Genomic DNA, 15,701 nt, shown 5'->3' on the forward strand with positions numbered 1-15,701 from the left:
CATGGTAGGTAAGTATCAACCACGAGGCTGTGCAGTCATGTTCCATCTTGTCTGCTTCTCCTCTAGGTCCAACCACAGTTCATTCTTTCCTGTGCTTTGACCTCACTTAACTAAGGGCCCTGCTCAGCACAGCAAGTACCTTGGTCGTCAGAGCATTCCTGTTGAACATGAAAGGTGTCCCTCTGAGTTCCTTCATGTTGAAAAAATTAAATTTTATTCAGGTTTCCATTTCTTTGAGATCAGGCAGGAAGGGAGTAAAGACTTAAAGAAGCTTAAGTAGCTGCTGACGGGTGGGTTGGACCAGTGTTCAATGTTGACATATGAAAGTACTTAAACTATTACTTTGGCAATAGCCCTAGTGCTTCTGAGACAAGTAAGCACTACTATCTAATTCCTGCTATACAAGGGGAAGACACTGCACTGTTTATAACTAAAATTGAGGCTGTTTATTTGTGGTTTTCTTACAGGAAACAGATTCGAGCTCTTCTAGGACAGTTTAGCCAGTCAGAGGCTTTGTTGATCTCCTCTGGAGTTGAGCCAGGGACTCTAGATGGAGTTCTCTTGGATGCTGGCTGTTCTTCCATGCAATTTGATACACCTGAAAGAGGTTTTTCCCTGCAGAAGGACGGACCTTTGGACATGAGGATGGATGGTGACAGGTACCTGTTAATAAAACAATTCTTGAAATTCAAAAACTGTGTGCTCAGCAACTCTAGTGCGTTTCGGTTCCCCTGAAATTGAAGAATTCTCATCATCAAACCACATGTAATTTTGCGCAAGTATACTGTCTTTCTTTTGCCAGAAAGCTTTTTTCAGTCTCAATACTTAGAACCCTGGTTATTGTCTTTTCCTTCTTTGAAGTAAGAGGAAAGTTCCAGTGATGAGTAATTAAACCAGTAACATTTTGGTAATGATACCGTTACAATTTCACATTTTTGGAGTGTGTGGTGTACAGTTACAGGGGCATCTCGCTTGCGGAGGCCTGTCTTCTTCCTGTTATTGCCGCAGTTTCTCAGACTGTACTTGATCTGCAAACTCACAACCACTTACTGCCATCCCATTCCTTTTCTGCCAGACTTACTATTTGTGGAACCTTCGCTTGAGCACATTAAGTTGCTCCCTCAGGAAAGGAGCAGCCTCCCTCTTTTCTGCAGTGGCCATCTGACCCAGTTACTTCTCTCTAAAAAGAACATAATATAAAATAAATAAATAAAATCCTATCCATGATATCTGCCTGTTGTAATCGGATAGCGACATTGCTTTTAACACACTAGTGTAATGTTGTCTGACATGCCTGTAGATTTATTGTAAGCAATATTATAAGCTTCCTTCCAAATTGTGTAGGAAGCACATCAGGCTTACTTAACTGTCAAATTAACAATTACTAAATAAATCACCTCTTTTTAAATTACTAGAATTGGTGTTTAGTACATTGAAGAGCATGAAAATCAATGATGGAATGATAATTTCTATTTATGTACCAGTTTTCATCTTCAAACAACCTAACACATTTCTGTAGCATTGTGCTTTTTACATGAACAACCGAAGATCTCTTGTAGATGATGGCAGTAATTGCATAATGCATTACCAGGAGAATAAAAATTTTTGCTTTGTGTTTTGATGAACCTGTAATCTTAAGAGATGTCACTTGATCATTCAGTGCTCACACAGAGCTGATGGGAAGCCTCAGTTTCTGAGGAATGTCTTAACACATTAACGTTAAGTCTTAACACAGGAAATTTCATGATATTTGCTTTTCCCAGTTTTGTGTAAAAAGCTTATGTGATCCTCCTGGGATTCAGCCCTCGGATTTCAAGAATCTGAACTCCAGGCTTGCATTTGCTTCATGAGTATACATACATTGAACAGGAGCATAAGAACAAAGGATACCTGTGGCATAACAAAAGCCTGGCACTACGGTTGTTGCTATGATACTACTTGCCTCTGATTTCTAAGTTTTGTTATCTTTTTTGTAAGATACTGCAGGAGAGTAATAAATGCCTGAAAAATGTTCTGTGTATTTGTGTTTGTAGAAGAGATTTTTTTAAGTAGGTTGTATGTTTTCTCTGATTAGTAAACCCTTATATGATGTCCATAATGTACCTTGAACTATTGCAACAGCAAAGTGACAGAGATTTAAAAAAAATAAATTTATGTCTTATACTGTTTATATTGTAATAATTCTTGTCGTTTGTAATATTAGGTAATTTCTATTCTCTCAAAATTATATTTGGATATAAATTCTTATGCCTTTTAGTGAAAAGTAAAGTTAAATTATTTTCATAAGCAGTTGTTTTCATAGCAGAGACGTGAAAGAAAAGATCCTGGAGATCAGTTCTGGCTAGAAAACAGCATATAATGCAAGATGACTAAAGTGAAGCCAAAAGGGACAAGTTTGTATTCTAAAGCTGTCGAAAGAAAAAGTGTCACTGCATTTCCATTTTAACATGATACTGAAATATATTTATTCTTGTCAACTCATTGGGCATTGTTTATTATAATAGTTGGAAGTTTCAGCTGCTCTAACTGATGTTAAGGAACAAACTCCATTTAAAATAACAAGGAAAAGGATTTAAAAGGTGCAAGCTATATCTATTTTCATAGTGTTGCTGTCTCTTATTTGAAAACCTCAAAGGCACTCATATGCAGTGTATGTGTTTGACTTCATGTCTCAATGCTATGAAGCTTCACCTCTTGTCAATGAAAACTGACGTCAGTGAACTAATTGGCTCTTCTTGTGCGTAGGTACCCTGACATGCCCACTGCTGCTGATGTTGTGAATGCTTTAGATCAACAGGCGCTTGCGTCCATCCTGAGAACATACGGGGAGGAGAGGCACGCCAAGAAAATCGCTTCAACCATCGTTCAGGCACGCAGCATATACCCCATCACCAGAACTCAGCAGCTTGCAAGCATTGTTGCAGGTACCCTCATTAATTCTTCACAGTGGCTGAGGAGAAAAAATATTAATCCCCAAAGTCCCAGAGGGATCTATTTGTACTTGAAATCATGCAGGATCTAATCCTGCCTATTCTGCTCTGATGTCAGGTCTTTTTATTCCCCCCCCCTTAAGCTCCCACTTTTTATATTGTAGTTTGATGATTAGTTTAGTAATATATTTTACATGAAGTGATTTATCATTTTGCCAACCAAGTTGAAACACAGAATGACAGCAGCCTAGGGAGTTCTTTACTCCAGCTATTGATAAGCCTTCAAATATCAGATACGTCATATACATCTCTTAGTTTTAAATTTCTACATTTTAATTTTTTGAGGGGAAGTATCATGGCAGCTTCCAATTATGAATGAAATCAGATCATTTCTGTCTGGTTAAAGAACCAAGAAGCAAAAAGTAAAGCAATACATAGCTTGCTTCACCTTGTGAATGGCAACTAAATCAGCCTGAAGCGACTATTGAAACGCTTCATCTTACTTGCTCTTTACTGTAAACAGCTTGTACAAAATGTAGTTAGACAGGAACTGCGCTCAAATCAAGAACCTTCCTGTTTGTGTTCTCAAGTGAAAATGTTTGAGGAGAAATGCAAGACACAAATCCTATTCATTAACATTATAGTATGTAATGTTAGTTGTTTTGGTTTTTTTTCAATGAAGAGATGAAAATTACTGGGTCTTGTCACAAATAAATCTAAACTGCTGACTCCTTTGAATATAGATGAATATTGGTGGCTATCCAAATTTAACATTTGCTAAAGAATAGAGTTAAATGTTGTATCAGTATGCTGAAGACTTTTAAAAAGCATATTATATTCATAAATATTTGTATTACTTAAACTGGAATTTTAAGGGACTTACTTTTAATGCCCTTAAACAGATTAAAAGGTTTAGATTTGTATAAATTAGGATACTTGAGCAAAATGGCCACTCAGCCGACACGCAAAGTTTAGCTGACGTGATTAAAGGACCTGAAGACACTGCTTGCTGTTGTAAAGGCCCTGCTGTAAATATAGTGAATGTGAGGAACAATTGTAAAAAAACAGAGATAAAACCCTATGAGTCCTTTATAAACCTGAAGAGTTACATTTTTAATATAGTCCTTGTTATCAACATCATGAACTAATAATTCATTTTTTTGTCACATTTATCTCATGGTTTTTGGAAAACTGTTCATTAAAACTGTGTACCATTATTGAGATTGAAGCGACCATATTGCTATGCTAAAGGTATAATGTGTTATAGGCTGTAAACAAGCAACTCAGTAACTTCTGAAATAATTTTGTGCACTAGTATGAACTAAGGAAGTAAAAATACTAGTGCAGAGAAGATGGTGATTGAAGATTACTTCACATTTAATGTGTTGCATGTGAATCGCCACTTAATGGTCACTTTTCCATGACAATGAGAAGGATTTTTAGTTCTCACTTAAAACTCTCTGCTGTATTTGAAGAGCAGCTTCATAGATGAATCAGGTATGCATCAGAACTGTTTATACCTGAAGAAAATTTCTGGTAACTGAAATATATTTTATTTAATTCATCATCTTTCAATATATATTCTTATGCAAAATTATATCCATTAGGTTATTGAGGTAACCAGAGCTAAAGTGCCAGAGACCACAGCTACAGGATCCTCTTGGTGGCACAGCATGAAAAACACCCTGACTAATTCAGGACTCTACCAGAGTCAAATCTGTGACCTATTTGATAAATGTAAAGCCCTTTCAAAAATAATATATTAATTAGAATAATAAAATCTTGCATTTTAGATTTTGCAGACTCTATACAAGTTTGATTATCTCCCCAGAACAGGATTAATTTTTTTGTCTAGTACAGGAGACAGAAAAGAAGCAAAAAGTCTAGCCAATGAGGCTGGGTATTTACGTCTCTTTCTCTGCTGGTGTCAATATCTGAGAATTCATGTGTAGTCCATATTTCTTTCGTGTGTTATAGATTACTATGGCTTCAGATTTCCTAGAACTCCAAAGTTTTGTGTTAAGGTCCAGCTGATAACCAGAATCCCAATGAATCTAGATTTGGACTAGCCTGAAATTGGAATTTCATTTCTATTTATAGAATGCTAAACTTCTGGTCTTTCCTGCCACCCCCCAAAAGGTTAGGTGCTGATTCATTGGGAGATAAGAATGAAGGATGTAATTAAAAAGCGAACAAACAAACAAGCCAGCTCCACAACAGTTACAGAACAATCAGACATTGCTAAACTTTGTATTAGCAAGAGTTACAATTTTAAGGTATAGCTTGAGAAAATATATAGATTTGTATGTCAAGACAGCCTATGACAGCTTGGGGCTTACTCGGGTATCTGAATGATTTCTTGCTCTCCTTTGTTCCAGTTCAAGAAAATTAGTCCTTCTATTTCTTGGCATAGAGCCTGAAAGTCGTTTCTCTATATACCGTGCTAATGAGTAAGGTCCAACAAAAAATCCTAAGAAACATTTGGCTTTGTCCAAAAGGCTTCTGATCCATTTAAATAAGGAGTTCTGTGTGAGTTACGGAGTCTGCAGTTTCCATGGGAAAAAGGAGGAGTCCTCTGTTCAATCATGTGAGCATCATCTCCTCCCACAGCAGAGTCAAACTCCACTCACTGTTTAGAATTCTCACGCAGCTATCTGCAGTGATGAACACTCTGTGGATGCTGAAGATCAGTAGGTCTCAGCTGAAGCTCTGTGAATAGATATGTGGAAGTTGATGGAGAAGCACTTCCTGATGGCTTCTGCTGTAGCTCATTGGGTTGTTTGGAAGCGATAGTTTTGACTCAATGTGCAGGAAAACTGGTTAATAACAGTGGAATTTTTAGAATGTAATTTTAATATGCTTTTTCTGTACAACTGATGATCTATTTTTATTTCTGTTCAGTAGGTAATATACCTTGCTATCTATTAGTTTTTTGTTCAAAATTTATTTTTTCTCAGTGTTATTTAGATATGTAATCTATTAACAGATCATTTTGAGATAATGTAATCATTTGGACTTCACCCAAAAGGAATTGGTGATGAGATATTAAAGAAATTTGAAAAGTTTAAAAAGAACTTTAAGAGAGAAAGCAAATCTCATTCAGATCGATTCACATTTCTAGACTTTAATTATCAGTTTGGAATTTGTAATATTGCCTGAATTTCAGATGGGTGAGAATTAACACTGTACTGAGGGAGCCTAGACAAAAGGACATTAGTTGCGTCACAGAAACTTATTAAATGCAATGCTAATTCAACAGACGGATTCCTGCAAACAGGTGCACCATCTGAATTAATTTTTAAACTCTCCCACTCTCATACACTCTGGGGACTTTAATAGTTCATATTGACAGGCACAGCACGTTGCTAACTTCATTCACAAGCTTTAAAATTTCAATACATAACAACATGTGAATCTATTAGATTTTTAAAAGTGTAAGCAGCATCAGGGCATCCCAAAACTAAAAATGATAATTTCTCTCACTGGGATTTCAAGCCAGTCATCTAGCCACAAGCGTGGGGTTTTTATGAATGAAATTCATTTTACAAGCTTCCCATACAGATTTTTTTTATATTTTTGTACAGCCTGTTACCAGGAAAGATTTCATTTTAGTGTCATGGTAATTGGAGGGAGCTGGATGAGAGATTTTGTACCTTAGCAGAAAGCACAAATAAGTTCTTTAGTTAACTATACCAGAGGACTATGAGTGGAGTAGAAAAATTTTTCACCCATGGAATATAGGTCAAAATCTACTGCTTTTACTAAAAAGACGAAAGCTAGTGTGACAGAAATCACTACCACAGATTACTTTTATTAGTTAATCCCAGTCTCTGAATGTAGAACAATAAGTTTTTGAACTTGGAAATGGTTTCATTTTTGGTTTAGTTTTGGGGGTTTTGATTGCATAAAGCTGCAAAGTGGCTGCATTTCTTCACCAGTTTCCTGAATATTAGTATTCTGTACTGTTACATAGGATCTGCAGTGCAGTTTGTGCATGTTCAACTGAGGCGTGTAAGGTTGTATTATGCTTACAGAATATATCTGGGTTTTAGTTTATTTTTCTTCAGTGTGTGATAAATTAATTCACAGTAAGAAATTTATGTCAGAGTTAATCATCATAGAAGATTATTGTAGGAAGACACTGCACTCACCAACCATGACAGGACAAATGGAAGAATCTTCCAAAGACCTGTCAGTGTCCTAGTCATGCTGGTAGCCTGAATATCTCGTTTCTTTCGTTTAGCTTATTCAGTATTGTGATTGCAAAATAGCAATGTTCGTGATCAGAATACTAAAAATCTGGCCAGATATCAGCATGTCATCTCTATTTAGATTTTTACAAAACCAGTTTTGAAGTAGATCTTGATATCATCTTTGTTTTTTCAGGTAAGTAAAAGATATTTTCAGTGACATAGGAGATAAAACTTACTGTATTTTCAGTGAGATTGGCTGTGGAAATTTAAACAAAGGATCTCATTCTAGGCTTCTGGTTTTATGGTTAGGTCCCAGTCAAGAAGCGCAGTCAGTTTTGTACCTAAATTATGTGCCGTACTCTTGTGGGTTGGCTTCATTTTTATCTGTGATACTTTTGGAAGCTGAAATGGGTCATCCCCAGAAAACCAGCAGTGTTTTTAGAAAATACTTAGACTGCTAATCTGTGATAGTTAAAAGTTCCGGGTCTGCTTTGAGAGGTGAACACCAGCTGTAGGTAATAACTGCCCAAAACTGAAAATACAAAACTGACACGCTTCAACTCACAGCTGTGAATTGTTCAGCAAGGGGCAGGAACAATACAGGTAGAACCATAAAAATGCACTGTTTTCTAACCCGCTAGCTTGTTAATAGCTAATATTTTGTAAGGGAACAGTGCTTTTTCATTCCAGTTACAACTGTTTTTGTAGAGTGAACATGACAGCAGAACGGGGCTTGGTTTTGGAAGGGGCAGGGGGAAGAGTGAGGTATGTTTTCCATGGCTTTAGAAGTAGGCTTAGGAAAAGAGATAGATTTGTTGTGTGAGTTCTTTTACAAAATCAGTATTTTCTTATTCAAGTGACTATGGCTTCTGTAACTAAATTCAAAAGATACCTGGGTGTCTGATGTTTCAACTTCAGATTCCATTGTAGAAAAATACTATTACAACTGAAACACAAAGCAGGTCTTACGGAGAATACGAAGCTATGTGTATTTAGTCACTTAGTGCATGCCATGGAAATGTCCCATGGTGATTTTGGATACATTATATGCTGCTTTTAAATGCTGCTCTTTCATGTCATAACTATTCAAGAGTGACGCGCATACTACTAGTGTTAGTAGCTGTTAATTGACCATTTAAAAAATTTGTTTATTTTGCTTGGCACAGCATTCCTTTATGTTATGCATTAAGAGACAGTTTTCTTCACACACAAATGACAGTCACAGACTGTTAAGGATTCCATTTTCAAAGAATCTATTTTTAGGCATGTAAAGGAATATGAATACAGATAACTGTGCCAGGTAGTACAAGCTTGGTGTCAGCTGGGTTCTTGGGACGTCTTCCCCTGTGAGATATCAAGTTCTCCTTTTTGTTCAGCTCTTTCATCAAAACAGGCTTTGTGACTCCTACAGTAAAAGTATATATTATTTTTATGTTTTGTAGAAAGTACAGAACGTGGTGTTCTCAAAGAGAGGGATTATATTAGCTAGCTGGTGTAACTTTTTCTAGAGTTTGTAAGTGGTGGAGGAGTCTAGCTCCCGCAGGTTAAATCTATTTACTCTGTTTTGTGAAACAGAGTTTAAAGCCGCAAATTCCTCTGTAGCAGTTTGTGTTGGGAAAAGTTGATCCTGTTGCCACTTTCTGTGTCAAAGAATTCGGACTATAGGAACGGGAACCAGTGATGGCTACGATGGGTCTCTTCCGTTAATTCATGCGCTGTTAGCATTAGAGTCAGAGGAGGTAGGGAACGTAGTTGGGAAAATTGAGTATGCAGAAACACATCTTGGATACATCACATACATGGTAATAACGATTGAATTTTTAAATCCGGTTATTGGCCTCTCCCTTTGCTGAACACTGACAATCACTTGTGTGTTTGTGATGCCTAACACTTACGTCTCGTGACATAAGTAAAATCTTACCTTTAAAACTTTCAAGAATTCCACTGATAAATTATTTTCTGCCAACGTACTGGACTATATCTCTCCTAAATTTTCTTTCATTACCTTTGTAAACGTGAATATAGTCAACTTGTTTCAGAGGTACCATGTTCCCTTCTTTTACTCCACCACATAGAATATCAGTTACTGGATTATGAACTGCATTTACTTCAAACCCATTGCTTTATTATGTTGTTGTTTTGCACTGGCATGGAATTAAGGCATTTTAATACACACATACCAGCTGTACTGCCTTATCTCTAATGGGCCTTCTTATTTGGAAAAAGATTTCTTTGCAGTTATGCGCTAGCATTATTCATTCAATTTATCTTCACCAGACTCCTGTGCTTACTTACATAATAGATTATAAGTTTACTCAGGTTTCACAGATCTTGTAAGAGTCTTGCACTTTAGTCCCTTTGATCCATCAAATCTGGCTGCTTTAGCGCTGTACTCAGATAATGAAGATTCAAGCCTAAAATACATTAAGTAATAATATATTGAAGTTTCTTTAAAAAATTCAGTCTCTACAGAGGATTGTATACAAGAATTTTGGAGAAGGGAAGAGGAAGTTTGGTGCATCTGGTCAAAATTATTTAATTTGGTATTTTTGCATCCAATAGACTGATATCTTGACATGTTCTTCTGTGTAGACGTGTGAAAAAGCAAGAGTCAACTGCATTTTCTAAATTTCTCAAGATATTTTTGTGAACATTTGAAGAAACACGGGGTAGTGGTCAACAGTGTTTATCCTTAAACAAGGATGTCTCTTTTAAGCTTTAAGTTATTCATTGTAAGGTGCTTATCACCATGTAGAAATTGTCTTCATCTTATCTCTGCCTGTGAAGAAATGCATAGATATCTAGAAGCAGTTAAAACTGTGTGTACATCATATTTTTTTTTTCTTAAAAGCATAAAACAAACCACCCCAAATACTGAACTGACGTTGAGTACACTGAGCTGTAAGGTGCAGGACTTATCTAGTCCATCTTCATTTTTTCTCTTGTTTCAGTTTCAGCCATCATTCTGCATTTTAATTTTGTGATGCATTTGAGAAAGGAATTTCTATGAAAGGTTCTAGGAAAAAAACATACCTAACCACAAGCCAGATCAGTTTCCTAGGGTTTACTTTCAGAAATGTGAATTCAAAGCAGAAAATAGAGATATATTATAAAGGAGGAAGCTCACCATTCAGGGTTCCTTTGTAAGTATGATTTCCTTTAAAGTCATTATGCATGAGTGGATTAATGTCAGGATAGCAATGTAGAAATAATAAGGTACTAACATATACTTTTTAAAATTCATGACAGGTGCTTTTCCAGCTTCAGCACTGTATGCACGAAAAGACTTACTTCAGAGACCTACGCATGTTGCTACCAAAACTTTCCAAGGCCTGCGAATATTTGTAAATGATGAGCTCCATGAACTCCTTATAGGGCTGAAGACAGCTGAGAAGTTTCTGAAACCTGGAGGTCGCCTTGTAGCCCTCTCCTTTCATTCACTAGAGGATCGTATAATCAAACGTTTTCTGTATGGAATAGACATGACAGAAAAGTACAATCTTGGCTCAAGGCAGAAGATTAGACAGGCTCTGAAAAATTGCTCCAAAGAAGAAGATACACAAGAATTTCCCTGTGGAAAATCCAAGTCAAATTGGATTTTTATACAGAGAAAAGTTCTCACACCGCAGGCCAAGGATATTCAAACAAACCCAAGAGGAAGGTCGGCCAAGTTAAGAGCTGCTGTTAAACTCTAAAACAAAATATATCATTATACAACTGTAAAATTTCCTTAAATTTTGTTTTCCAGAAGGCTAACTGGACAGGTAGTATCAAAATGAAAAAATAAAATGAAGGCTGTTAGAAAACATTTCTTTCTTACCTTTGTGCTCCTTTTTAATTAGAGTGTAATGTAGAGCATCAAAAGGTAAAATAAATGTAGCTAAGTGACTGTCACTAATTATGCAAAAAAGATATCTTTTTAAAAAGAACGTCAAAAACAAAGCTTAGAAAAATTACATTTGCTGTATTTACAGTATTTCCTTTAGATTAAATTAAAAAACTCTGACATTAACAGTCTAAGTGCAATAGCTGATTGAGACAGACACATTTTTATGGGGGTGGATTTCACACACCTAAGTCAGATGGCTGGTTTAGTCTACAGGAAGTTTAAACTGACATAAGAAGTCATGATCTATCAATCTCTGTATCTCAATTAGTACGTTGCCTGGAGGACAAGAGCTAGTTCTTAAAGAAATTGCTATCAGTATCTAATGTTCTATTCAGGGATTTGTAAATGGGCTCTTACCTTTTTTAAAAATAAGTAAATATTTACATCTGAGTGATCACCTGGTTATTTAATGTTTATGGATTCTGAATAATAAATGTGTCTTGAAGAAAAAAAGATGCTTAAAAGACCACTGTTTACACTTGGACACCATAAGCAGCAAGTAACCAGCCAGAAGATTTGTATTTCATCATTTGGATTTCTTCCTGTGACCCTAACTTCTGTGCACAGATCCCAGCACAACTTTTACGTGTTGATGGTATAATAATTAATCCGTCAAAAAAAGGGTGTTGCGGGGTTTATGAAGTATTTTCCTTTGCTGGTGATAATTTAAGACGTGTTATTTAGGTAACTATTGAGTTACTTTATAAAAGACCCACTATAACACCAGTTTCCTGTTTGGATGCTATGCTATGCTAGGTAGTAAAAAGTAATGTAATTCATTTGTTAATAAGTTAATATGAATTATGAATGTAAGACCATTGTTTTGCTGTCTATATATGTTAAAAATGATTAGAAAATAGTGTAGGTTTCAACTTCTTTGACCTCTGACTCATCTGTTCAGGAAACAAAGTCCTTACTTGGATAATCAAATCGGTAGCAGGATTTCTTTTGTGATGAACCTGAAACTTTACTGGTAGAATAAAAAAATGTGATTTCTGACTCTGAGCTAAATGATTACTACACTAGCTTCTGAAAGAGAACTGACTGGATCATTCCAGAATTGATTGTCATCATGCACCCCATTTATGTTGATGTAAATCATTACCTCACAGGAGTTTTTTTGGTCATATTGACGCAAACAAGTTGAAATTTAAGTTTACTGTCTACAATATATAGAAATATCTGAATATTGTTTAATTCCTTGGTAAAGCTAAGTCATGTAACGTATTCTTAGGTATACACATGATAACATCCATCACTAATCTGAAATAACAGTTGAATGATGATGGGCACTTCATACTTTTCTGAAATTTCAATATTTTTCACTACTTTATACATGCTATTAAATATTAAATACAACATTCCACTTCAAATAATATTACTTACTGTTGACATCTTCGAGACAACAGACTGTACCTTAAATAGACTTCTTTTTTCATCCAAACATTAAATATAAATAGCTAATGTTATTTTTAGCTAAGATTCCATACTGAGATGTACTCCAGTTGTAGGCTGGAAAAACTGTGCCTCCAGCAAAGGCTTAGAAGAGTAGTATTGCCATGCTGTGTGTTGTTCAGGATCACACTTCTGCTATAACTGGAAGGTCTTTTCCTGAAGTTAAGTATCTGTATCCCAGAAATTATATGACAGCAATAAAATTCCTTATGCGTAAAACAGTGTTTAAAATCCACACTTCTTGCATCTAATTTCAAAGGCACAGTTGCTGGTGATAGTTGAACTACTGTATATCAGTTTTTGTAAACGCACTCCCTCAGTTAGGGAAAGCAAGAGGCTTTTCTTTACCTTTAGGTTGGAGTTGCACAGCCATGGCAGTGCACCAGTCGCTGAGCTCTTCGCTTTAGAGGATCTGTTTCTCTCCCCTCAGGGTCTCCTCACTTTCGGCTTTAAACTCGTGGTATGGAGAGTCCTGGAATTTTAACCTCTGCTTGCCTGAAAACAGAATTTCTTGGTTTTTCCAGAAAACCCTGTGCTTGTATTTAGTCAAAGTATTCCTGTATCTTTAAGTGTTTCATTTCGTTCAGTAGCTGAAGTTATGTGAAGGGTATTACGTCTTTATGTTCTTACCAGGATACATATCTGCATAGTGTATCTTAATTTTCCCTGACGTGGTCAATATGATGTGTTAGTAAAACTAAACATTTTTTTACCATAATCAAAAATGGTATTTATGAAGGAGATGGTATCTGGTGGAAAATTAGTCTTTCTGAAACCAAGTCATGCTGTCATGATACAAATTGTATATAATTTCTGAAAACATGCCTTTCAACCTGAGCAATGTACATTTTAATACAGCCAAATGCAAGATTATTTATCAACAAAGAAAAAAGATTGTAGACCATGTTTACAAGGGCTTTGGCAATACCCTGGCATGTACACAATGGGAAGAGGAGAAACATCCAGTATATGGAATATTTGTAGAGAGTATCAGGTGATAGTTGTGGAGAGGTGACAGTGTTGCCAAACAATATGTGCGTGCAGAGCATATTGCTAAAGTGTAGATCTTTTCATGTTAATACTTCAGAAGGGTGTGGAAAATTTTTAGAAAGTGTAGAAACCACCAGTGAGACTGTAGGCATTGTAAACAGACTTTCTGTTGAAATGATTGTAAAATGTGATTTAATTAGTTAATCCAAGTGACTGGAAAGAGTTGATATGCTGTTCAAGGTACCTACGTGGTGAAGAGAGTTGCATAGAATAATTGTATGAAAACTAGGCACAGTTATCCTGTGAATAAGGTTTTTCTAATAAAAATACAGTACTTATTAAACTATCATTTTAAAGTATAAGCACAATTAGCTGCATTAATGGCGCATGAGGGCCTACCAACAATTATTACTTCCCTGTTGCTTCTTAAAGAAAAAGAATCAGTTTCATTGTTTCGGAATGCAAAGGCTTAATCATACTGCTTTCAAGTAATGCGAGGAATTATCTCTGTCTTCCATTCTTTTTTTTTTTTTTTAACTATTGCAGTTATGTAATTTCTCAGGTGTCTTTTATGGTCAGACCTGTTGATATTGCCACTTGTCTTGGAAAAATCCCAGTCTGAAACGTCTATTTGTACAGATCTATTGAGGTGTTTAATAGATGGACGTTGGAAGGAGAGGATTCCTAATGTAGTACGAACAGGGAAAATACTGACTTCAGGAAACACTAATAACAAGTGGCTCTCATCTAGTAGCAAGTATTGTATCAGACTTTTTGCATCCTGCTTTCTAGAGTAGCATTTCTATGATTAATAATGATTCATATAGTTGCTCTAACATTATTCTTTGTGTTGAAGAAGACATGGTATTAATTGGAGAGTTTATGTTCCTAAATAGTGTAACAGCATAGGGAGGGAGGCAGCATGAGGAACTATGCCCTGAGGAAAGGTGGGATGATTGCAATAAGCAGTCTTAGACGCAGATTGTTGGTGATTTTATTTGGTTAATTTAAATTTTAAAATAACTTAGATATTGGTCTTGACTCATTGTTTGGACTATCCCTGTACAAAAATACTGGTGAAAAATGAGAGGAGGTGAACTCGTAAGCCGCTTTGGTTTTGCCCATCTTACTGAACATCTTTCCTCTAGCAAGAGTAATAAAGGGTTCAGACTTGCTTTTATTGTGCCCCAAAATCTCTCCAGGAAGAGCCCTTCGATACGATTAGGACCATTTATGCCAGGATGACAGACACTGTTCAGTGCAGTATGGAAGTCGGCCTTTACATCCATACATTTATTTTTTTCAAAAAGCGGTTGCTTAATTCTTATCTGTAACTTAGAATAATATGCAATCATATGTATAAGTCTTTCAGAAGTATAATCAAATGTGGAGGCCTTTTTACACCTGAGATATACTGGAATTAAAGCAGGATTTTGTGGATTAATTAAGACTGCAGTGCTACTGTGAATCTTGAAAATAATTTAAATGAATGTAGAACAACTTATTCCCTTTCTCTCTTCCAGGCCCCCACAGAAGATAAAAGAGAAGAATATATTTAATTAAAAAGAAAAAAAACTTATAAAAAAATGTAATTTATGAGGTTGATATCCAATTTTAAAAGAATTTTATATGTGTAGTATTCTGTTACTTTTTCCATTCATTGCCTAATTTTACCTGGTTTGGGATAAGCAGCAGTGAGATAGCTCAATCTCTGGATGCACAGCATGGTTTCTAGTGCACAATCAAAGTTAATAGTGGGGAGCTATATAAGCTTCTAAATCCAGCTCTGTATATTTTTCCCTCAGTCTCCTTTGCAGTCAGAATTGTGTTTACCTTTCTGAATCCTCTGTAAGCTTATCCCAGAATGAATGAGACAGAAGGGTTTTTCTTTTCCAGAAAACTACTGTACCTGTCCATCCAACTGTATTCAAATTAATGCTATTTAATACTTTTTACATATTTTGCTGATGACGCACCATGTTTTTCAATATTACTGTTACGTCACTAAGACTGGAGAAGGAGCAAATACTTGTTCATGGGAAATCACACTAAAAAAACAGAGCAAGTGATCAGTTGCCTGAATGTCTCACCGTATTGACACAGATATGTTTATAAAAAATAAAGTTTTTTCATTGTACCTTTAGACAAATTATATTTTTTTCTGATGCTTTTAAAACCTAATTTGATTGGTTGTAATAGTCAAAAACAAGCTGGAGTTTTTTTTAAATTTATTTTTATGTTTGC

General features: G+C 35.8%; 1 protein-coding gene across 1 annotated transcript in view; it reads left to right on the forward strand.

Moving 5' to 3' along the window:
- Window positions 1-13,863, forward strand: part of METTL15 (methyltransferase 15, mitochondrial 12S rRNA N4-cytidine) — a 96,988-nt gene extending 83,125 nt beyond the window's left edge. Inside the window, exons 4-6 of the mRNA XM_075427279.1 lie at window positions 468-659; window positions 2,746-2,924; window positions 10,373-13,863. Coding sequence (XP_075283394.1) covers window positions 468-659; window positions 2,746-2,924; window positions 10,373-10,818 — 817 coding nt within the window. The 3' untranslated portion in view covers window positions 10,819-13,863. The remainder of the gene's footprint in view (window positions 1-467; window positions 660-2,745; window positions 2,925-10,372) is intronic.
- The last annotated feature ends 1,838 nt before the right edge of the window (window positions 13,864-15,701 follow it).

The sequence above is a fragment of the Opisthocomus hoazin genome, chromosome 7 (genome assembly GCF_030867145.1).
Source record: "Opisthocomus hoazin isolate bOpiHoa1 chromosome 7, bOpiHoa1.hap1, whole genome shotgun sequence".
Lineage (NCBI taxonomy): Eukaryota > Metazoa > Chordata > Aves > Opisthocomiformes > Opisthocomidae > Opisthocomus > Opisthocomus hoazin.